Source organism: Carcharodon carcharias, chromosome 3 (assembly GCF_017639515.1).
Source record: "Carcharodon carcharias isolate sCarCar2 chromosome 3, sCarCar2.pri, whole genome shotgun sequence".
In the NCBI taxonomy this organism is placed as follows: Eukaryota; Metazoa; Chordata; class Chondrichthyes; order Lamniformes; family Lamnidae; genus Carcharodon; species Carcharodon carcharias.
This window is the reverse complement of record NC_054469.1, coordinates 159,329,581-159,354,782: the sequence shown is the minus strand read 5'-3', so window position 1 is coordinate 159,354,782 and position 25,202 is coordinate 159,329,581. Positions and strand designations below refer to the sequence as shown.

At 43.8% G+C, this 25,202-nt stretch overlaps 1 protein-coding gene across 1 annotated transcript in view; it reads right to left on the bottom strand.

Annotated features, from left to right (window-relative positions):
* The window catches only part of dnah5 (dynein, axonemal, heavy chain 5), a 428,506-nt gene that overhangs the window by 213,002 nt on the left and 190,302 nt on the right, over nt 1-25,202 (bottom strand). Inside the window, exons 46-51 of the mRNA XM_041183995.1 lie at nt 15,596-15,738; nt 13,580-13,714; nt 11,165-11,287; nt 5,909-6,122; nt 5,557-5,780; nt 2,721-2,919 (exon numbers count right to left, since the gene is read on the bottom strand). Coding sequence (XP_041039929.1) covers nt 2,721-2,919; nt 5,557-5,780; nt 5,909-6,122; nt 11,165-11,287; nt 13,580-13,714; nt 15,596-15,738 — 1,038 coding nt within the window. The remainder of the gene's footprint in view (nt 1-2,720; nt 2,920-5,556; nt 5,781-5,908; nt 6,123-11,164; nt 11,288-13,579; nt 13,715-15,595; nt 15,739-25,202) is intronic.

Genomic DNA, 25,202 nt, shown 5'->3' with positions numbered 1-25,202 from the left:
CCACCATCTAGGTTAGGCGAGCTGGCCTGTCATTATGCAGTTTGACCCTTCCCCCTTTTTTAAACAATGGTATAACAGTAACAGTCCTCCAGTATAAGGCCTCTAGCAAGAGAGAAATAGGAAATTATGGTTAGAATTCCTGTTATTTCCTCCCTTGCTCATTCTAGTAGCTGGGATACATTTCAACCAGACCTGGCGATTTTGTGAAGACAGACACAAAATATTCATAAAGAATCATGCCTACGTCTTCTGCATCTAAACTCAAGTTATCTTCTGTGTTTCTACTTGGCTCAATCTTTCCTTCACTTTGTTCTTGCTCTTTATGTATTAATAAAATATCTTTAGCTTCCCCTTGACTTTACATGCCAAACCTTTTTTTGCTCTCCTAATTACCATTTTAATTTGACCCTTGCATTTTCTATTCTCTTTTAGGTTTTCTGCAGTATCGAGATTTCACTGTTTGCCTTTTCATACTCTGTATGCATTTTGACATCCAGGGAAATCTAGACTTGTGAATCCGACACCTTTTCTTTGTAGCAGCCCTATCTCCTCTCTGAATTGTTCCCACCACACTGAACTGCATTACCTACAAGGACCTGTTTACAGTCAATTTTGCCAAATCACATCTCAGTTTAGTAAAATTAGCCTTTCCACAAATTTATAACTTTTGCTTGTGGTCCATTTTTGTCCTTTCACATAAATACACTAAATCTAACTGAATTATGACCACTACCACCAAAACTTTCTCCCATTGATGTCCCTTCCACCTACCCAGCTTGGTTTCCACAAACTAAATCCAGAACTAATTCACCTTTTATTGGGCTTGCTATGTACTGGCAGGAGGTACCGCAGAGGCGATCTTACATGTAGGAGGTTGTCCGAGCCCTTCAAAAAGATAATATTGCCCATTGGTCTCCTTGATTCTGAAAAATATTTTTTGGAAACCTGGGCCATGATTTTCTGGCCCCACCACAGCTGGCTCCCCGCAGCAGATGCAGTGATCCATTTAAATAGAATTCAACAGGACCAGAAGAAGGAGGGACCCGACAATCCTGGCCCTCGTGTTTTTGAAAAAAACCTTTGTGGATACCTCCACCAGCCAGATGCTGGGATTCCTTGAGGTCCTGTGACATAGAAAATCTGCTCTGACACCTGGGCCCATTGCACTCAAGCCTTGCTTAGAGTTAAGGCAGAAGTATAATGGAACAGATACAGCTTTTCAGGGTCTTTTTCGTTCCTGTAAATTGCACTTTTCAGTTGCTGTATATATGGCCATGATTTTCCCGTCGGAGAGCGGGGGTGAGTGGGACTCGTCGCCGATGTGTAAAATGACGCGTGGTGATGTCGGGCAGAACTCCCGACATCACTGCGCCCCATTTAAATTTTCAGGTAGGGGGCTCAGCAAAATCAGCTGTGCGCCCGCCAACCTGTCAATGGCCAATTGAGGCCATTGACAGAGTCCTTAAAGTAATTAATGGATCTGCCCGTCCAACCTTAAGGTTGGCGGGCAGGCCAGGAGCCCTGGTGGGCATTAGAAAAAGCATGAAACTTCATCCATGGGCGGGATAAGGTTTCATGTAGGTTTCTAAAAATGCAATTAAAGTGTTTTTAAAAGTTATGGACATGTCCCAATTCATGTGACAGTGTCATATCAGGGGACATGTCAGGGAATTTTTTTTTCTCTATTTTTAATATTTTTTAATATACAGCCAATCTCCCTGAGGCAGCACTTTACCCCAGGGAGATGAGTGTGTTTTTTTGTGCACATGCGCGAAAGAGCGCACTCTTGGCTCAGGGAATCCCTCTCCCCACTCACACAGGGAGCGCATAGCGCTTCCGTGCAGACATCATGCTGGGCCAGCCTTAATTGGCCCACCCACATAAAATGGTGGCTGACCCCCAGTCGGGGGCGCCAGTCAGAAGCGTGCCTCCATGCACCCGCTCTTCAACTTTCCTCCCAACAGGGGGAAAATTCTGCTCTATATTTTTCAACCATGCTGTTTAGAAAATATTTGCAGAAGTAAATACACGTTACCAGGATAAAACAAGTTTGGTTCCATCTTATGCTAGATGATATTGAGGTCCTGGATAAGATTCAGAGGACTAGAATGATACGTGGCTTATAAGCATTAGAGTTAGTTACCATGATAGACTTAGAGACCTGGGTGTTTTTACTCTGCAAAGTTTAGGCTTCAAGGAAATGTAATGAAGTTTTTTAAAATAATGACAAGATTAGATTTGGTCCGGGTGACTAGGCTATTTCAGTTAGGTAGGTTAGGGAGGGCCTGGGGCATAAATATAAGTTATGTGAGTATAGATTAGACGTCAGGAGGTATTTTCAAATGAAGTCATCAATCTACGGCACAATTTGTTGGCTCATGTAGTGAGTGCCAATTCACTGCAAACGTTCATAAAGGAGCTGGCTGAGTTGCTGAGTATAGTCAACATAAATATCTATAGTTAGATGAGTATTGGGAGGTGTGTGTCTCCCAGTCACCATGCTCTCTAGTTTGATTGTTTGATTGCTGGAAAGCATTTTTCTAAATTGGCATTGGCTTTTTTCCACAGTGCTTTTGTCTCCCCAAGGAGATTGTGTGGCTGGTTGATAGTGTACTGGGTAGGTGGGGTTTGATGGGAGTCAGGGTGAGCTTATATTGAACTATGATATTGTGGCAGAGGCCTCGATGAATCCGTTTTTGTATGTTTCATATCTTCGTTACCTGTGAAGTCGGGTGCATCTCGTAAGAAGTCTACAAAATAAGCATTGACTCCAACATTGACTGTAGCCAGAGCTTTCTCCTCAAGTTCCTTCTCAACTACTTCAGCTAAAGTTTTGTCAAACCAAGCTACATCCTCTGGGGTGGTAAATCGATCAGCTATAACGCATTTACATTCATGCTTCCACAGCTTTAGAGTCACCTAAAGATATAATAGAAAGCAAATATTTTATTAGCAGCTAGATTTAAATTGATAAATTAAAAATTTGGTTTCAATGATCTCCACTTGTAGTGATCCACTTGTAGCTTGAATTAAAGATCTCTCCTTGCCAAAACCATAATGCATATATAAGTGTATGGCTATGTTTGTGTTTATTAATCAGTAAGGTTAGGCTGTGTTAAGATTAGTACTACTGTACTTCTGTTCTATTCTATTATTTCAGAATGGAAGACTGTAATCTGCACTTGAAGCACTATCTGCATTCATGTCCTGCCAGTGCTGATGGGATAACAGAACAAGTGTGCAGTATCGTTTTTTAAAATTTATTCTTTCATGGGGTGTCGACATCACTGGCTAGGCCAGCGTTCTTATTACCCATCCCTAATTTCCCTTGAGAAAGTGGTGGTGAGCTGCCTCCTCGAACTGCTACAGTCCACGTGGTATAGGTATACCCACAATACTATTATGAAGGGACTTCTAGGGTTTTGACCTAGCAACAGTGAAGGAACGGCAATATATTTCCAAGTCAGGATGGTGTGCGGCTTGGAGGGAAACTTGCAGGTGGTGGTGTTCCTATATGTCTGCTGCCCTTGTCTTTCGAGGTGGTAGAGGACGTGGGTTTGGAAGGTGCTGTCGAAGGAGCCTTGATGAGTTGATTCAGTGCATCTTGCAGACGGTACACACTACTGCCACTGTGTGTCAATGGTGGGGGAAGTGAATGTTGCAAACATACAAAATAGGAACAAAACTGGGCTATTTGGCCCATAAATCCTGCTCTGCCATTCAACAGGATCATGGCTGATCAGTTTGTGTTTCGAATTCGACATTCCCATCCACCTCTGATAACCTTTGATTCCCTTGCCTAACAAGAATCTATCTACCTGTGCCTTAAAAATATTCAGTGACCCTGCCTCCTTTGGAGGCAGTTTTGCAAAGTCTCGTAACCGCCCAAGAGAAGAAAAAAATCTCCTCGTCTATGTCCCAAAAGTGCACCCCCTAGTTCTGGACTCAGCCACAAGAGGAAACATGCTTTCAACGTCCACCTTGTCAATACCTTTCAGGATCTTTTATATTTCCATCAAGTCACCCCTCATTCTTTTAAACTCCAGTGGAAACGAGCCCAGTTTATCTCACCTTTCCTCATAAGACAACCCGCTTATTCCAGCTTTAAATCTAATAAACCTCTCTGAACCGCCGCCAATGCATTTACATCCTTCCTTAAATAAGGAGGTCAAAACTGCACACAATATTCATGATGTGGTCTCATCAATGCCCTGTGTAACTGAAGCGTAACATCCTTACTTATATGTTCAATTCCTCTTGTTAGAAGGGATAATTACTTGTTGTACCTGCATACTAACTTTTTGTGACTCATGCACTAGAACACCTAGATACCTCTCCAACTCAAACATTATGCTCCATCTATCAGATTTATTACCAATGATTATTATCTTTGAGGTTCTGCTTCTTAATTTGGCAACTCGACTCTCATACTGACTATGCAGAAACTCTTGTCTCGCCCTGCCTATGTCGTTGGTGCCTACATGGACCATGACGACTGGATCCTCCCCCTCCCACTGCAAGTTACTCTCCAGCCCTGAACATCTGTCCCAAACTCTAGAAACAGGCAGGCAACACAACCATCCGGACTCTCTTTCTTTGCCACAAAGAACAGTGTCAATCTCCCTCACTATACTGTACCCCACTACATTCTGAAGAACTCTCACAGCAATGTCCCGGGACTGAGATGATTGACCTCCAACTGCCACAACTATCTTCCTTCACGCTAGGTATGACTCCTGTCAGTGGAGAGTTTTCCCCCGATTCCCATTGACTCCAGTTTTGCTAGGGCTCCTTGATGCTACACTGGGTCAAATGCTGTCTTGATGTCATGAGCAGGCACTCTCACCTCAGCTGGTTCCAGCTACTCCACTTTCTCTATGCAAGTGTGGAATTGCATGGTGGGATCTATCATTACACATATCTAATAGAATAGAACTGACAGTTCAAAATCACGTAGGGAACAGAAGAGATTTGTGGTACAAAATATTGCAGTTTACAGTACTTGACTACAACTGCTGCATTTTCTCTATACCAATGTAAAGCTTTGAATCAGAGTACAATAATAATATTCCAATCAAACTCTTCTTGGAGAACATGGTAAATCACAACTAATTTCCAGCGGAATATCTAATGATACATTTATTCTCTAAATCTATGCTTCATAGAGCAAGTGGAATGTTTTAAAATCCATTTGCTTCAAATGTAGTTATCAATTAACGACAGAGACCAAAGATGAAGCTTTTCAATTCAATTACTAGAACCAAAGTCCACAGTAGCTTATATATGTTGAACGATGCACAAAGAATGTCTTTCTTTATAACAGGAAAATACTTATTTTTGTTATATTAGCATATTCATTAAAAAAAATTAGCTCCTCCGTGGAACATTACAGCTTCAGAACTCCCAGTGCCTATCACAAAATTGCATTTTATCAGGTTTATGGTTTTCTGCCCATTCATTTCAGGAGGCAGAAAATCAAAGTCTGGAGATGCAAGACTTCCAAGAATGTACTCCTGGCCAAAATGTAAATAAGTGTATAGAAGAAGCCATACTTACACGTTCATCGCTGACAACCTCCGAGACAGTATTCAACATTCCCTGCCAAATCCGTGAGAGGTCTCTCAGGTTAAAGATATAATGAAACTTGGCTGGTGTGGGCAACATTTTTACCTTGGTCATCTGCCAAAGTTTGCGGGTCATTGGTACCAGTTTGGTTACCAGAGTTCTCACTTCTGTACAGAAACCCTGCTCAGTGCAATAATGGCCAGTCCCAATAACACCTAAGAACAGAAACAGAAAAACGAGAAATTTTTGCTCATTCGGTTTGATTATGTTTCAGACTTTAAGATATATTTTTCTCGATTTATAAACCAATTAAAATGCGAGATAATTCCTTTGCCCTTCTTACCAAAAATTTTATCGATTGAGGAGTTTGAAGGCAACGTGCAGTTAAAAATTGAGAAATGCCTCTTCAAGCGTTGGGGTATGTCGTTTCTGCCTCCTCCAGCATGGATCATTGCAGCAAGGAACTGGATATCAGCAATGTTTGTGAATTCGCCTGGTTTTTCAAGATTATAGAAACCATTCTGTTCCATCAGCTGTCGTACAATCTCATTGGTGATCTAAAATAAGAGCAACGTTAAGTGTCCTAGGGATTTACTGGAAGGCAGAGCAATGCAACTCTATTCAGAGTAGACTGAAACTTAGAATTGACTGTAACTTATGGAAGACTTTCTTTTATGAATTCTCCTACACAACACAGTAAGGAATATAAATGTTGGGGAATGGAATATTTTTAGATACCCATTATCAAACAACTTCTATGTCCCTGACTCTGAAGATTGCAGGTTCAATTACCTCTTCAAGCCTTGAGAACACAAGAGTAAATTTTACAAATTTGCACAAAGCTTTGCCTGCCAACAGCCTGCAGGGTTATGTCACTTCATCTCAAAGCACTGATCTCCATGCATGAATTCTTAATATGCACTCCCAATAAATAAAGTTCTACTTTGGGAGTGTGATCAACAACAACTTATATTTATATAGCTCCTTTAAAATAATGAAATGTCCCAAGACACTTCCCAGGAGCATTATAAAACAAAATATGACAATGCCATATGAAATATGAGGTCAGATGACCAAAATCTTGGTCAAAGAGGTAAGTTTTAAGGAGCATCTTAAAGGAAGAAAGTGAGGTAGAACTCGGCAGAAGTGTAGACAGGGAATTCCTGAGCTAGGGGCCTAGACAACTGAAGGTTTGGCCACCAAAATTGAAGCATTTAGAATCAGGGATGCTCAAGAGGCCAGAACTAGAGAAACACAGGCATCTTGGAGGGTTGCGACTGGAGGAGATTACAGAGAAAGGGAGGGGCAAAGTGATGAAGACATTTGAAAACAAAGGTAAGAATTTTAAAACCAAGGTGTTGCTCAACCAGAAGACAATATAGATCAGAGAGCACAGGGGTGATAGGTGAACAAGACTTGATGCAAGTTATGACTTCACATGCCATAGTCTTATAAATGAACCACTAACCTCACACTGATTTATTCACCAAACGCCCTTCATTCACTTTCACCCCGTCAAGCACCACTCACACCCAACATTCATTGCTTCAACTCATCCTCACACAATTAGCACTTCTACAAGCCTCACACTCAAAGCTTGCACACACTACTAGCTGTTCAACAGGCACATCACCCAAACACATTGCATTACACTAACTGACAAAGTTCCCTCTCTTCTGAAGGACAGGTTGGTCATAACTAGAGGGAGAAGCACCTAACCAGTTGGGACAGGCACAGCTGCATGCCCTCACCGCCAGGTGATGGTGCTGGCATCATGCCACGACCTAGGTTGTGGCCAGTGGTGGGGCTGAAACCAGAGAGGATGATGGTACGTTCCTACCTCATCGACCTTCGCACATCCCAAACCAGCCTGATACCACAATTTCTTCTGATATACAAGCTATGGATGGTGAAAACATGCACCTTTTGCTTTCTCCACTTCCTTCACCAAGCCCTACACTTGTACCTTTATCCTTTCAGATATTGAAGAACTGCCACCTGATCAAGAACTGGTACAGCAGCCTCAAGTCTCAAAGGAACAGCAGACTGATTTTAAAAAACACCGTTATGCAATTGCACAGACACAGTCACCAGCTGTGAAACCGGCACTGTGCATGCTTTACAGGATGGCATAGGGCCAGGTCCTGCACATGATGAGTCACCAAGCTCCAACTTCATACAGGACATCGCACAGAGCTTAGAGTCCACCCTTTCCAGCGTGGAAGTGGTGGTGGACCATGCTTGTGGACTGGACCACAATGCAGTGCTGATACCTCAACTTCCATTGCAGCACAAGCAGAAGCCATTCAAGGCCAGAGTACTTATGTGGAAGTTCAGATCGAATCCATGCAATTAACTTTTTGCCATGCAAGCTCAGCTTTGTGCCAAATTGGTTCAGACTGCTATCATGGCTGTGCGTGCCAGTGCTCAAAGGTGCTTGCAGGGTCTCACAGCAGTTGAGCACTCTGGTCCAGCAGATTACAAGGATTTCTGAGACACTGCCCTGTGGGAGTGGCAGTTGTTTTGTGGATCACAAACCTGCTGTCCTCTCTTCCAATGACAGCATTCATGCTCTCACCCCTGCCACTCTGCCCATGTCCCTGTGCCACCTAACAGCCAGCCAGCCCAGACTGCTTCTGCCTATGCTGAGATGATACAGTCCAGAGTCGGTTCTTCTGAGTGACAGCTGCTCGAGGCCATCCAGCAAGGTCATATACAGCCTCACTCAGTGAAAGCCAGCAGCCTTCCAACAACCCTGCTACAGCCACTGGGATAGCACTATATAGGAACTCAAGGCCAGGAAAAGGCACTCGCAAGGCCTTAAGAGAATCAAAAAGGGTGATTCACTGACTTTCTCATGGAAAATTGGATGGTTTGTTGGGTAAAGTTAGTTTGGAATCATTGAGCTGAATTTTGCCGTCGGCGAGCAGGGGGCGGGGCCCGCTCACCGATACGCAAAATGACATGGGATGATGTAGGGGGAAACCCCCGACATCATCCTGCCCCATTTAAATCTTCAGGAAGTTGGGGGCTCAGCAAAATCAGCTGCTGGCTCGCCGACCTGTCAATGGTCAATTGAGGCCATTGACGGGATCATTAAAACAATTAAAGGATCTGCCTTTCCAACCTTAATGTTGGCGGGCAGGCCAGGAGCCCCGGCAGGGAATAGAAAAAACATGAAACCTCATTCACCGGTGGGATGAGGTTTCATGTAGGGATTTTAAAAGTTCAATAAAGTTTTAGTGAAATTTATGAACATGTTCCATCTCATGTGACATTGTTACATGAGGGAGACATGTTAAGGATTTTTTTTTCTATTTTTATTGTTTTTACAACCGTCAGCGATCTCCCTGAGGCAGCACTTAGCCTCAGGGAGATGTGCGCATGCACAAAAGAGCGCACTCTCGCTTTTGGGGAATCCACACCCCCCCCACCCCTGCGCACACAGGAAGCGCATTGTGCTTCCCAGCGGACATCACGCTGAGCGGGCCTTAATTGGCCCTCACACTTAAAATGGCGGCGGGGCCCACTTCTCCGGCAGGGATCGGCTCCCCGCCCGCCGGAGATTGGTCGGGCCCGGCCGCTCGGAAGGCAGAAAATTCTGCCCATTATTTTATGGTGACTTTCATTTCAACATTGGCCTGAATCTTTAGGATGGTGAGAGCTCAATCCCCACTGTCCAAAGATTCAGCAGGGAACACATCCCCGCCAACTCTGACCCCCTGACTGCCATTTTACACTCTGAGTGTTGATTAGCATAAGCAGGGCTCCTCCCCCTCACTCAGGAGGAAGTCCTGCCTTGGAGAGCTGTTGGCCAGTTTGCCAGACTAGTTGGCAGCCCTCCAGTAACACTGCTGCACTGACTGGGGGAGGGAGGTCCAGAGGTCACTGGGCCTTAAGGAAGGGGAGAGTCCCCCCAGTAAGAAGAGGGCTTCTGATGGAGGTGCCCCTGGTGGGGACCGGAGGGAATTCTGTGGCTGCAATTTCATCCTACACCTCCTTCCACCCCAGCCTCTGAACCCGCTGGGGCTGGGGAGTGTAAAATGCTAGCCAATGTGGTCATGGGGATGCTGTCTTGTTCTGTAAGAAGAGGATGGTAAGGTGTGTGTCTAATGTAGAATTGGGATTCTGGATTATGTTCATTGGAACCTCAGTTGAATGAGGCAATCAAGGACAGCCTGACAGAAAGGAGATGTGTTGCTTGCCTCCACACTTCCTGCTTCTCCTTGTCTTTCACCTCCCAAGCTGCTCATCATATCCCTGGGCTAGTAGTAAGGCCTATTCCTTCATGATAGCTAGGTTATGGGGGATACAGAAGACTATCACTAATTGCGACACATATACTGTACAGGAGAGTTCAGCTTGCAAGGCAACAGTGGACTGGCGCAGAATGAAACATCATGACTGCTGACAAGATGACGGGCATTCACCAGCCTGATGTTCTGACTGTGGGGCCGTGTGTTAATTGCATCAATTAAGGTTAAGTACATACAGGTGGAGGGCATTGATTGGATCATTATTTGGGCACATATAAAGAGATGCTACTGACAGGAGGGGGTTGAATCAGGAGATATACACCTAAAATATTTCCCTTTGTGAATATACCTATTTTAAGTAAAAATTGGTTCTGGTTTCTTCCTTCACCAACTGACAACCAGGGGTATAACATGGGAAACTTGAAAAGGGCAGCACTGGTGCCAGTCAGTATCATGATCTGCCCACCCTGCAGACTTTCAGGGCACACTCCTAACATCTGCACTAGTATCCTCATCAAGGTGGCACATGGTGCAAGTTTTGCCAGCTATGTATAAAAGCTAATTTGGTACCAATACAGCAACCACAGCACTAAAACTACATATGCCATGGAGCCCAATTTTGCGGCCACAACCTGTGATGTGCATTCTTTAATTTGAAATCTAGGGGGTAATTTAAACTTGCTCACACCCCCAACTATCGGTGGAAGAGGTTTGAGAGATAAACCAAATCCCAACCCATCTATTCTAACCCTGGTAGGCTTAGGGGCATCCAAGTAACCAGCTCTGAGGAGGCAGGTCATTTTCTAATACATAAATGAGACTCCATTCCTCAGAATTTGGAACCCATCTGAATTTAAAGGCTGTGGGCCTGGTTTCCCAGGGCTCAGGAATCCTGGCAGCTAAAGGGAGAAGGAAGCTGCTGACTGCAGCAGCTAAGTCCTTTTTAGAGCACTGCATATGGGCTCAGAGGAACAAGGTTGCATTGCCCCACCCCGCAAGCAAAGATGCTGCAGAATTTGCCTCCTTCTCCACAATCTTCAGTCCCTTCCAAATTCTTCAGACCTCAATCCTATTTTCCATCACAGACATTATCTAATCACCGCCTCACTATGCCCCAATTGGTTCCTTCCTCCTCGCTACTGTGTTTGAGGTTTCCAACTGTCAAGGGTCACCCCAGCAGGACCTCCAAGTGCCTGCTATTTCCTAGCTTTCCAGGCACAGTGTCCACTCCCCTCACCCACCTCCACTGATGCCTTCCATAACTATGAGAACCATAGCCTCTCTTGGCTGATGCACAGTCTTTTTATGTTTAAGATCAACAACAATAAATTTTAATTAATTACCTGATCTCCCCATTCATTAATCACAGGCATATTAATGTCATCAATGAAGACAGTCATCTTCTTCCCAGCAGGCGGACCATATGTTGTACCCATACGTTTATCAACATAACTCTCAATTGTGCGCTATAACACAAAGTCAACAGGCAATTATCCATAACCTTAAATATGCTTTATGGAATTGTAATTGATACTTGGTCATGAATTTTCATTTTAGGAAGGATATTGTATATTTTCAATTAGTTTTGTCAACATTAATTCTTAAGTTTCTTTGCAGATAGAAATTAAGAACAAACTTCACTCATTCTGATAAAATACCTGTTTAAACTGCAGCATCATTTTCTTCACCTATACCACACCAGGGGAATAGTTAGCTACACTTACTTGTTATTTTGTAAAATAAATGTGTATGTCATATGCAGTTAACACTGCCTGATCCAATATTGCATCAGATATACTTCTGCAATCATTCGGGCACAGGACATAGCCCCACAAAATTAGTTCCACCTGGGTGCCAACAATAATGCCATGAAATAATGCTGAGGAATACCACCACTTGGAAAATGCACAGCACTCTCTCATGCTGTAGCAAATATAAATGGATTATAAGTGCATGCAAGCTGACTGATGTTACTGATATCCCATAGGACATCCTAGAATGAGCCTGAGCCATAAAAGTCAAGTGCCGTTGTGATTTTCACAAGCCCCAAGCTGTGCAATGAAGGCCAGGCTCCAAATGCAGCACAATTCTGTCTATGAAGACAGGGCTTTCAGAAAAGTCCAGTTAAGTGCACTTCAATTTGTACATCTGGGTTCTAAGCTAACAAAGTGCTACAACCTCCATGCCTACTATCGGTGCCTTGATGGCCACATGAGAGCAGTCGATGGCACCTTGGATGCAGGGAAACCCAGCAATCGCAGCAAAGCCCCTGGCTCACTCAGCCTGGCTGGCTTCGTCCATCTGGTAATGAACAAATGCCATGACCACCTGAGCAGAGCATCAGTGACCAGCTTGATGAAACTGTGGACAACTGATTGGGAAACTTCACACAAATCCCCCACCTGACCCCTGGAAACAGCCAAAGGCATTGAAGTTGAGGGCTGCTGTGACCTTCAGAGCCACTGGCATGGGGTGGCCAACCACACAGTTAGAGGTGATCTCCAGCCCAATCATCTGACAGATGGAGTTCACAGTCTCCCTGAAGAGGCAGAGACTCCTTCGGCACTGCACCTCTGACGTGTTGAGGTAGTTGCATCGCTGCCTGTACACACTGACATCAGGATCTTCTGCGGCCCCTTCCGCCTTTGACGTCCTGCTGGCCCAGTGCCTGCTACTCTCCTTCCACAGCTCGCTCCCTTGGATGCTGCCTGCAGACACCGACCTCCTCTTCCTTCTGCCGCTCTCTTTCTTCTCAGAGGAGATAGCACCAGTGGAGTATACAATCCCCAGAGGAACAGAGAACTGTCTAGTGACCTGAAGGGTTCACATGGTATAAGTCCTTCAGGGGCCTTGGAGGCACCAATGAGCCTTGAACTGAAGGGTAGCAATGCAAAGACTGAAACTCAAAACAGAGATAAAGCTTTCAAGTCTTACTAAGCATCCAGCAGCAAACTATCTCTTAAATGCCTCACTACTCACAATGGCAATGCTCCAGACCCATTTTATCCAATCCTTGAATGACAATTTGATAAAAACGTGCTGCCCACCTGCCCATGTTGCCCATGCGATGAGCACAAAATTGCACGGGCAACATGAAATCTCGATCAACAGGCTTTTTCATGGCCTTAATTGGCCCTTTAATTGTTGGCGAGCATGGCTCCAACTCATTCGCACACCCACCAACCTCAACAATACTGCACACTTGTGCGATGACTTCAGGATGCATGCCCAACCTCGGAAGGCAAAATTCAGGGCTCAGACTCTGGGGACTGCTGAGAGTCCCAGTAATGGCCATCACTTCTGGTGGTGCTGCTGAGCCTACAGAGCTGCCAGCCAATCTGATTGGTCAGCAGCTCTCTGGAGTGGGACATCATCGAAAGTGAGGGATGGAAATCCCGCCTCCAGCCAATCAACACCCTTCAGAGGTGCGGGAAACCCGTAACATTCTGCCCATAGAGTTGATTGCACCACTGTCACATCTTCCAGAGATCTGTAATGATTATCTGACTCCATTGGGTAACATGCACATCATATGGGAAAGAGTCTCAATGTAGAAAACAATAACATGGAATAATTTACTGAAAAGTAAAAAAAAGCAGCACAATATAAAATTATACTGCATCATCTCTGCATACAATTACAACAAATTCTAAAATGTTCCCAATCCTTGGTTCATTAACATTGTTGCTTAAGTTATTTACATAATGATTTTCTGTTATTTGCAGCACAAGGCAACCAAATATGAAATTATATCTGACCTGAAACATTAGTGGAGTAGTTGCTGATGAAAAGTTGAGACTTTTGGTCATATGGGACTCAGGGTCATATTTTGACAGGTATCCTTTGATGATCACTGTTTTGGCTGTACCTTGTTCACCAATCAGCAACACAGCCTATGATAAAAACGTATGGAAATGTTGTTGAAACATCAGCAGAATTTTAAGCAATATTTTTAATGCACAAGTGAAGCTTGTCTGCAGTCATTATTTGGAATATTTGATTTGCAGTGCTCAGCAGCATTTGCAATTCCTTAAACTGAAGCAGCCTGTGCTCAAATGTAGCAAAAATCTGGACTACATCTAGGCTTGGACTGATGAGTGGCAAGCAGCATTTGTACCACAAAAGTGTTGAATAATGACCATATCCAACAAGACAGTCCAACAGTCTCCCTTTGACATTCAGTGGTTACCCATTGCTGAGTACCTATCATTAGGATTCTGGGGCTGCCATTGACTGGAAATTCATCTGGGTAGTCATATAAATGGTGTGACTCCAAGGGCAGATCAGCTCTGCGGCAAGTAGCTCAGGATAAAAAGGTGACTTATTATTTAAATGGAGAGAAACTTCAGAATGCTTCAGTGCAGGGGGATCTGGGTGTCCTCGTGCATGAATCACTGAAAGCTAGTATGCAGGTACAGCAGGTAATAAGGAAGACAAATGGAATTTTGGCATTTATTGCTAAAGGAGTAGAGTATAAAAATAGGGAAGTGTTGTTGCAATTGTACAAGGCATTGGTGAGACCACACCTGGAGTACTGTGCACAATTTTGGTCCCCTTACTTGAGGAAGGATGTGGTTGCACTGGAGGCGGTTCAGCAGAGGTTCACTAGATTGATTCCAGAGATGCGGGGCTTGTCTTATGAGGAGAGATTGAGCAGTTTAGGCCTGTACTCGCTAGAGTTTAGAAGGAAGGGAGGAGATCTAATTGAGGTATATAAGATGCTAAAAGGGATAGACAAAGTAGGCGTGGAGCGGATGTTTCCCCTTCAGGCGCATTCTAGAATGAGAGGCCATAATTTTAGAGGAAGGGGTGGTAGATTTAAATCAGAGATGAGGAGGAATTACTTTTCTTGAAGGGTCATGAATCTGTGGAATTCACTACCTCGGAGTGCAGTGGATGCCGGGACGCTAAATAAATTTAAGGAGGAGATAGACAGATTTTTAATTAGTAATGGGTTGAAAGGTTATGGGGAAAGGTTGGGAAATTGGAGTTGAGGCCGAAATTAGATCAGCCATGATCGTAATGAACGGCGGGGCAATCGAGGGGCTGAATTGCCTTCTCCTGCTTCTTGTTCTTATGTTATGTTCACCTTGTGACTCCCCAGAGCTTCTCCATCATCTACAAGGCAAAGTTAGGAGTATGATGAAATAACCTCCCCTGCCTAGATGGGTGCAGCTGCAATGCTCAAGAAGCTTAACATCATCCAGGACAAAGCAATAGATTGACAGCCCATCCATCTCCTTAAACATGCACTTTCCCCAATCATGGTTGCAGGGTATACTAACTACAGGATGCACTGCAATAACTTATCAAGGCTTCTTCGACACCAACTCCTAAACCGACAACCTCTACCACTGAGAAGGACATGAACAGGAGGTATATGAGAACACCATCACCTTGAAATTCCCATCCAAGTTACACATCAACTTCGTCATTTACGACTATTCCTTCAGTCAAAATTCTGACACTTCCTTTCCAACAGAACTGTAGAAGTGCATACACCACAAAGACTATAGTAAAGCAAGACCAAAGCACACCTTGTCCTTCTCAAGGGCAGCCAGGGATGTGCAATAAATGCTGATTTCTCTATAATCTTTAAAATTATTAACAATCTTGTGCAACTACTTTGACAAAATTTGCAAGGATAGGATCATGAAGGGAACAAACATTTATAAAAATGGTGGCTATTCCAATTTGTATCTGCCTATTTACTGGCCAGAAGATATAACATAGAACTGTACAGAGTAAATTATTCTGAGATGAAATTATCCTACCTTTCCCTGCTTGGCTATTGTATGTATGAGAAAATTTGTCCTCACGTTGTCTACATTAGGCACAAGGATAGAGCCATATTCTGGACTGCTGTCAGTGGGATAAATGTATTCTTCAATATTGGTATTCCAATGTAACCATTTTCCTGTTTAGAACATATATAGAGTTAATTTTTATTCACTGAATATTTCAAAGCATTCTTTGGAATTGAACATTTTTAGCAATTTTAATCATTTTATTGCAATCTTTTCCAGTCAACCAATTATCAGGTAAACATTGCTCTAGAGACATATACTTTCCACTGATCAGCTACATTTCATAAAAAAAACCTTGAACATTGAAAAGGTATTCAGTCTCAGAAATTAATTACCCAATCCAAAGCATTCTCTGCTATGGTTAATAGAGTAACCTCATTCAATAATAATCCTCAAATTCCAGGGCAAAAGTGTTTGCATTTATTATATGCCACAGAAAGATATTAGTCCAAGTTTACACAAGCAGAAACATAAGAAGGTAACTAAATAATAGTCATTTTACGTGTCAAGCTTAATAGATTTACTCACAAACAACATCAAGGATGAGTAATTAAACCGCCAACTAACGTGTCTCCTGCTCTAACAACATGTTAACAAATTTTTGAGAGTACTTACGAAGAATAATTACCAGCTGTTTTCACAAATTGTTATGTTGAACAACTAGAATAACTTTTTGTGAACTAAAGAAGTGAAAAGAGATGAGCATTTCAAATGAATTATAGGGCAGAATCATCCCAGATTCCACTAAGTGTGGTAGCAGACGGCCAGCCACGATGGCAGATTTTCACGCCATATCGTCCCAAACCCACCACATGATTTATGCATTCCCAGGAAACACACTATTTCCATGGCAGGCGGGCTCCAATTTGCCTGCCAAGCCATCACCTTGCTGCTTCATCATGCGAGGCACCACATTTAAAGAACAACCACTCTCGGTGCTTCCAGCCCAGGACTGCAGCAAAAAAGACATGCCCCAAAAAACAAGACTGCAGCCCTTGAGCGCTCTTTGGATACCGTGGAGGCCCACTGTGATGTCCTCTAATCCCCACTCTGGCCTCAGGAGGGACAGCAACATTATCACTATGGCTTGGTAGGCGATGGCAGTGGTGATCAATGCCAATGCTGCACAGAAGAGGTTGGCCATCCAGTAAATGATCTCATCCATGCAGCCAGGATAAGACAACCATCTCAGTACTCCAAACTCTCACACTCAAATCCATCACACATTCACTGGCATCTCACTCACTGCCAGCGCAAGGGGCATCACCAGCCATTCTCACACACATACCCTCACATCTCCATCTTGCCTCATCTCCTCTGGAGACTGCTTCCTCAGGCATCACTATCTTGTGGCCACTTTCACAGATCAACATTTGCCCCCACACACACCCTGCGTTACCCTCCTTCCCCTGTACAGCCCTCATTCTGCAGCCTCTTCCCTTGCCTGAGGCCATTTCTCTCCCTTTGCCAAGCAAGCCCGAGCCCTGCAGCCTTTGAAAAGCCACCCACATATGGCTGCTCTGGTAGGTAGAGACCTACCCACAAGCCCCCCTAAAAGTGATGTGGTGCTGACTGTGAAGCCTGGCGCTGATGACTCTGAGTGCTGTCCGAAGCAAGAAGCAAGGTAGGCAAATAAACCTTGAGGTCCGGAGCAAAGTGCAGCCCCTAAGTGCACGTCGCTTATGCGTTGTTGTGAAACACATTGGCGTATTTTCCCGTCGACATGGGTGTATGATCCAGCTGGGGGGGGGAATGGGGTGGAGTCTGGTGGGTGGGCCCAACAATGATATGCTGATGTATTACGATGAGGTTCCCAATGTCTGATGGTGGAGGAAGCAGCCCGCCATTGATGGGCATAGCAATCAATTGCAAACTAGTTTCATAATGTCATGAAACTGTTTTTTGGCCTTCTCGCCATATTAACCACTCACACCGCCAAACACGCACAATGTCAGCTGGCATGGAAAATACCACCCAAAGCCTCTGCTGCTTGGGCTACAGGAGCCCTGCAATATTTGGAAGACTGGTTGTCAAGATTCATAGTAGATTGCTGTATGCTGCACAACCTCATCATTATGGGCTTGCTACCAGCAATACAACAAGCAGTTGAGGAGGGGGAGGAAAAGGAACATGAAAAAGGAAGATGGAACCCAGGCAGTCCTGTTGAGGTTGAGCTATCTGCAGCAAATTCATCCAACTGCGAAACCAATAAATGCAACTTCAATTCCCCATTCAACTACACTCCCATACCTTGTCTTCCCTTTGTCGCTGACCATCACAGTGTCCATTTGGCCAGAATGCAATAATAAAAATCACCACAAAATAAGCATTTCAAACCAATTTTATAAATGAATCCATACTATATAGGATATAAATGTGAATTAATTACCCTTGTGCATTCCCTTAGAGCCTGTCTTTCATGTGCCCTTGCCTGGCCTCATGCTACTAGGCAAGGCTACCCAACTGGTTATGAATGGCTGGTGGAAAGCAGCTGGCTTTCAGCAGGGGAGAGTGCTCTGAGCCTGGAAGACAGGCTGCACATTCTCTGCATGGGAGGCAGCAGTCTGGGCTGGCTGACAAACAAACAGCACCAAGGGTAAACAGGGTGCAGCTGACTAACTAAGTGAAGACTTGGAGCTTAGTGAGAGGGGAATTGGGAGAAGGAGCTGTTCATTTTCTCTTTCTAAAAATTGGTTCTTGCTCTACAACAGGGAAAGGAACTAGCTGTCTGGTGAGTTTCTAGTAAGTGGGTGTTCTATTCTATCCCCAAGGTTTAAAATAGTACACAATTTGGTGGTAACGTTAATAAAATATATAAGAAAGCAACATAATTAAGTGATTAATATAATTAAGTAATTATTTAAAACACGATAAGGGTGGCAGGGCAGGTGATGTGTCAAGGCTGCAGCATGTGGAGACTCCTGGATAACATTGTTAACCAAGGCAAACACACCTGCAGTGTTTGCGGCTTGAGGAACTTTGACTCATAGTCATTGAGCTAGAGGCTGAGCTGCAGATTCTGCGACACATGAGGGAGGGGGAAAGTTACCTCGATGCTTTATACTAGGAGGCAGTCAATCACACCACTTAGGACAGGGCCTTCTCATTTGGTCAGTGGCCAGGGACAGGAGGGTGTAACTGCAAGTGAGGCAGGCAAGGGGACCCAAAGCCTCTGCAACTGACCAATAGGTTTGAGGTTCTCTCAGCTTGTTTCGATGAGAGTGGGGGCTGCAGGGAGGATGAGCAAATCTCCATGGCACCATGATACAGGAAGCCATCCAAAGGGGGGAGCAAAAAGGAACACAATGGTAGTAGGGGACAGTATACAAAGGGGGATTGACACTGTTCTCTGTCGTAAAGAATGAGAATCCAGATGGCTTCGCTGCGTGCCCGGTGCCAGGGTTTGGGATATCTGCTCAGGGCTGAGAGGAACCTGCAGTGGGAGGGCAAGGATCCAATGGTCGTTGTCCATGTAGGTACGAAAAGCATAGGCAGGATGAGGAAGGAAGCTCTGCATAGTCAGCATAAGTTTAGGTACCAAATTAAGAAGCAGAACCTCAAAGGCAATAGAGTCATAGAGTAATAGAGGTCTACAGCACAGAAAAAGGCCCTTCAGCCCATTGAGTCTGTGCCAGTCAATCAAGAACACAACTATTCTAATCCCATGTTCCAGCACTAGGCCCATAGCCTTGTATGCCATGGCATCTTAAGTGCACATCCAAATACTTATTAAATGTTATGAGGGTTTCTGCCTCTACCACCCTTTCAGGCAATGAGTTCCAGATTCCCACCACCCTCTGGGTGAAAAAATTCTTCCTCACATCCTCTCTGAATCTCCTGCCCCTTACCATAAATCTATGCCCCCTGGTTACTGATCCCTCAACCAAGGGAAAAAGTTCCTTCCTGTTACCCTATCTATGCCCCTCATATTCTTTGACATCTCAATAATCTCCCCCCTCAATCTCCTCTGCTCCAGGGAACATAACCCTACTCTATCCAATCTGTCCTCATAACTAAAGCTCTCCAGCCCAGGCAACATCCTGGTAAATCTCCTCTGCACTCTCTCTAGTGCAATCACATCCTTTCTATAATGTGGATTCCAGGACCGCGCGCAATACTCTAGCTGTGGCCTAACCAGCATTTTATACAGTTCCAGTATAACCTCCCTGCTCTTATATTCTATGCCTCGGCTAATAAAGGCAAGTATTCCATATGCCTTCTTAACCACCTTATCTACCTGTCTCGCTACCTTACGGGACCGGTGGACATGTACACCAAGGCCCCTCTGATCCTTGGTACTTCCCAGGGTCCTATCATTCATCGTGTATTCCCGAGCGTTGTTTGTCCTGCCCAAGTGCATCACCTCACACTTAGCCGGATTAAATTCCATTTGCCACTGATCATCCCATCTGACCAGCCTGTCTACATCCTCCTGTAATCTAAGGCTATCCTCCTCAATATTTACCACCCCACCAATTTTCATGTCATCTGCAAACTTACTGATCAACACGCCTACATTCAAGTCTAAATCGCTTATATATACCACAAACAACAAGGGACCCAACACCGATCCCTGTGGAATGTTGTGGAACCCCACTGGACACAGGCATCCAATCACAAAAACACCCCTCGACCATTACCCTCTGCTTCCTGCCACTCAGCCAATTCTGGATCCAATTTGCCAAAATGTCTTGGATCCTGTAGGCTCTTACCTTCATTATCAGTCTCCCATGCGGGATCTTATCAAAAGCCTTGATAGAGTCCAAGTACACTACGTCAAATGCATTGCCCTCATCTACACACCTGATAACCTCTGAAAAATTCCATCAAATTGTCAGACATGAGCCCTTAACAAAACCATGCTGGCTGTCCTTGATTAATCCCTGCCTCTCTAAGTGTAGATTAATTCTGTCCCTCAGAATTGCTTCCAATAGTTTCCCCGCCACTGAGGTTAGACTGATTGGCCTGTAGTTCCCTGGTTTATCCCTTCCTCTCTTCTTGAATAACGGTACCACATTGGCTGTCCTCCAGTCCTCTGGTACCTCTCCTGTGGCCAGAGAGGTATTGAAAATTATTGGCCACACCCCTGCTATCTCTTCCCTTGTCTCACTCAACAGCCCGGGATACATTTCATCTGGGCCTGGAGATTTATCTACTTTTAAGCCTGCCAAACCACTTAGAACCTCCTCCCTTTCTATGCTAATTTCTTTAGTTATATCACAGTCCTTCTCCCTGATTTCCGTACCCATGTCGTCCCTCTCACTTGTGAACACTGACACAAAGTGTTCATTTAGAACCCTACCTCCATCTTCTGATTCCACACACAAATTACAACTATGATCCTTAATGGGCCCTACTCTTTCCCTAGTTATCGTCTTACTCTTAATGTACTTGTAAAATAACTTTGGGCTTTCCTTTATTTTACCTGCCAATGTTTTTTCATACCCCCCTTTTTTCTCTCCTAATTTCCTTTTTAAGTTCCCCCCTACACATTCTATACTCCTCTAGGGCTTCCACTGTTTTGAGCACTCGGTATCTGCCATAAGCCTCCCTTTTTCTCCTTATCCAATCCTGTATATCCCTTGACATCCAGGGTTCCCTGGACTTGTTGGTCCCACTCTTTGTCTTTGCTGGAATATGTTGGCCCTGTACTCTCCCCTATTTCCTTCTTGACTGAGTCCCACTGCTCTGACACAGATTTACCTAAAAGTAGCTGCTCCCAGTCCACTCTGGCCAAATCATATCTGATCTTATTAAAATCGGCCTTCCCACAATTTAGAACTCTGATTTCAGGTCCATCCTCATCCTTTTCCATAACAACTTTGAATCTAACTGAGTTATGATCAACATCTGCAAAATGTTCCCCCACTGATACCTCTACCACTTGCCTGGCTTCATTCTCTAAAATTGTCCAGGACTGCCCCCTCTCTTGTAGGACCTTCTATGTACTGGCTTAAAATGCTCTCCTGGATGTATTTTAAGAATTCTGCTCCCTCTAAGCCTATCACACTATGACTAACCCAGTTAATGTTGGGGAAGTTGAAATCTCCCACTATTACTACCCTATTATCTTTACACTTCTCTGAAATTTGCCTACATATCTGCTCTTCTATTTCTCTCTGACTGTTGGGGGCCTATAGTACACTCCCAGCAACGTGATTGCTCCTTTTTTGTTTTTCAGTTCTACCCATGTGGCTTCATTTGAGGAGCCTTCTAAGATGTCATCCCTCCTTACTGCAGTAATTGATTCCTTGAACAATATTGCAATACCGCCTCCTCTTTTACCTCCTTCTCTGTCTCACCTGAAGACCCCATATCCTGGAATATTGAGCTGCCAATCCTGCCCCTTTCTCAACCATGTCTCTGTGACAGCAATGACATCATACTTCCATGTGTTAATTTGTACCCTCAACTCAGCTGCCTTATTTGCCAGACTCCATGTATTAAAATAAATACCATCCAACTTTGCCAAACTCCCTTGTGCCTTAACTGGCCTATAATATCTATGCCTTCCAAACTCATTTGCTCTCTCTTCTCATTTTAGCTGTGCATCTCCCCCACTGAACCTCCTCTCAGGATCCCAGCCCCCTGTCAAGTTAGTTTAAACCCTCCCCAACAGCACTAGTAAACCTCCCCGCAAGGATGTTGGGCCCATTCCAGTTCAGGTGCTACCCATCCGCCTTGTACAGGTCCCATCGCCCCAAGAAATGATCCCAATGTCCCAGAAATCTAAAGCCCTCCCTCCTGCACCACCTCTCCAGCCACGTATTCACCTGGACTAACCTCCTATTTCTACATTCACTCGCGTATGACACCGGAAGTAATCCAGTGAGTACTATCTTTGAGGTCCTGTTTTTTAATCTGTTTCCTAGCTCCCTAAATTCTGCTTGAGGGGACCTCATCCAACTTTCTACCTATGTCGTGGTACCAATATGTACCACGATCTCTGTCTGTTTGCCCTCCCCCTTTAATTTCTGGATTATTACCTGAGCCACATGCAAATTGACATATGGCAAATAAGATTAGAGTAATGAATGTGTGGCTTAAAGATTGGCGTGGGAGAAGTGGGTTCTGGTTTGTGAGGCACTGGCACAAGTATTGGAGAAAGTGGGATCTGTACCATTGGGACGGTCTACACCTGAACCGTGCTGGGGCTGGTGTCCTCATGAGCCGCCTAACTAGGGAAGTAGAGAGAGTTTTAAACTGAATAGTGGGGGCAAGGGATCAAATTTGGGAAGATGTGGTAAACCAAAGAGTAGAGACAAGGCAAGAGAGAGACAGGTATTAAAATGGGAAATGATAAAGAGGCTGTAACAGGAAAGGACAGAGAGTACAAGTCTAAAAGTAAATCAGCAGATAAAGCCAGGTGCTACATAAATAATAAAAGATCAAAAACAAAAGGATCTGTATCTAAATGCACATAGCGTTCAAAATAAAACAGATGAACTGATAGCGCAAATAAAAATAAATAAGTACGATGTGAGAGCCATTATAGAGACATGGTAACAGGATGACATAGACTGGAACCTGAATATTGAAGGATATTTAGGAAGGACAGGAAGTTAGGAGAAGCTGGAGGCGTGGCTCTGTTAATTAATGATGGTATTAGCACATTAGAGAGGGGTAACCTAAGTTCAGGAAACCAAAATGTAGAAGCCATTTGGGTTGAGATGAGGAATGATAAAGGCAAGAAGTCATTGGTGGGAGTCATGTACAGGCCCCCTAATTGCAACTACACAGTAGGACAGAGTATAAAAGAAGAGATAATGGGAGCTTGTCAGAAAGGTACAGCAATAATCATGGGGGATCTTAATCTACATACCTGCTGGAAAAATCAGATGGGCAAAGGTAAGGTAGATGAAAAGTTCATTGAATGTTTTCAGGATTGTTTCTTAGAACAGCAGATTCTGGAGCCAACCAGACAGCAGGCTATACTAGACCTAGTATTGACCAATGAGGTAGAATTAACTGATCTCACAGTGAAGGCACCCCTAGGTAGCAGGGATCATAATATGATTGAACTTTACATTCATTTTGAGGGAGAAACGAGCGCAGCCAAGACTAGTATTTTAAACTTAAATAAAGGCAATTATGAGGGCATGAAAGCAGAGCTAGCTAAAGTGAACTGGCAAATGAGGTTAAGGGAAATGTCAATATAAGTTCAGTGGCAGACATTTTAAGGGATATTTCAGAATACACAGAATATATACATTCCAATGAGAAAGAAAAGTTCAAAAGCCCATCATCCGTGGTTAACTAAAGAAGATAACGACAGCATCAAAACTAAAGAAAAAGCATATAATTACGTAAAGCCAGATGACAGATCAGAAGATTGGAAAGAATATAAAGAACAGAAAAGAATGACAAAAAGGTTAATATGGAGGGAAAAATAAGAGTATGAGAGAAAGCTAGCTAGTAATATAAAGACGGATAGTAAGATTTTCTATAGATATTTTAATAGGAAGAGTTAACAAAGTGAACGTTGGTCTTATAGAAAGTGCACCTGGGGAATTGATAACGGAAAGAAGGGAGATGGCAGATGAATTAAACAAGTATTTTGCTTCGGTTTTCACTGTAGTGGAAACAAGTAACATCCCAGAAATAGCTGTTAATCAGGAAATGGATGGGGGTTAGGAACTTGAGAAAATTACAGTCACCAGGGAAATGGTACTGAGCAAATTGTTGGGTCTGTGGGCTGGTAAATCCCCAGGTCCAATGGACTTCACTCTAAAGTCTTGAAAGAAGTGGCCAGTGAGATAGTTGATGCACTGGTTTTAATTTTCCAAAATTCCCTAAAATTTGGGGAAGACTCCATTACATTAAAAAACAGCAAATATAATTCCTCTATTCAAAAAGGGGGTCAGAAAACAGGAAACTACTGGCCAATTAGCCTAACATCTGTCATAAGGACAATGTTAGAAGCTAATAAGATGTTATAACAGGGCACTTAGAAAAAGCAATCAGGCAGAATCAACACGATTTTGTAAAAGGAAAATCGTGTTTAACCAATTTAATGGAGTTATTTGAAGGAGTCACATGTGCTGTGGATGAAGGGGAATTGGTTGATGTACCGTACTTAGATTTCCAGAAGACATTTGATAATGTGCCACATCAAAGGTTATTGCAGAAAATAAATGCTCCTGGTGTAGGGGGGTAACATATTGGCATGGATGGAAGATTGGCTAGCTAACAGGAAACAGGGAGTTGGCATAAATGGGCCTTTTTCTAGTTGGCAGGATGTAATTAGTGGTGTGCTTACATAAATGGCTTAGATGAAGGGACCGAAGGAATGATAACTAAATTTGCTGATGACACAAAGTTTGGTTGGAAATTAAATTGTGAAGAGGATGTAAAGAGACTACAAGGTGACAAAGATTGTTTAAGTGAGTGGGCAAAGGTCTATCAAATGGAGTATAATGTGGACAAATGTGAAACTGTTCCTTTTGGCAGGAAGAATAAAAAAGAAAATTATCGAAATGGTGAGAGATTCAGCCAGCAGGTACTGCATTACGATTGGGTCCAAAAGTGTGCCAATGGAGTTGGCTGCCTCTTCCATACTTCAAGCTCTGCTCAA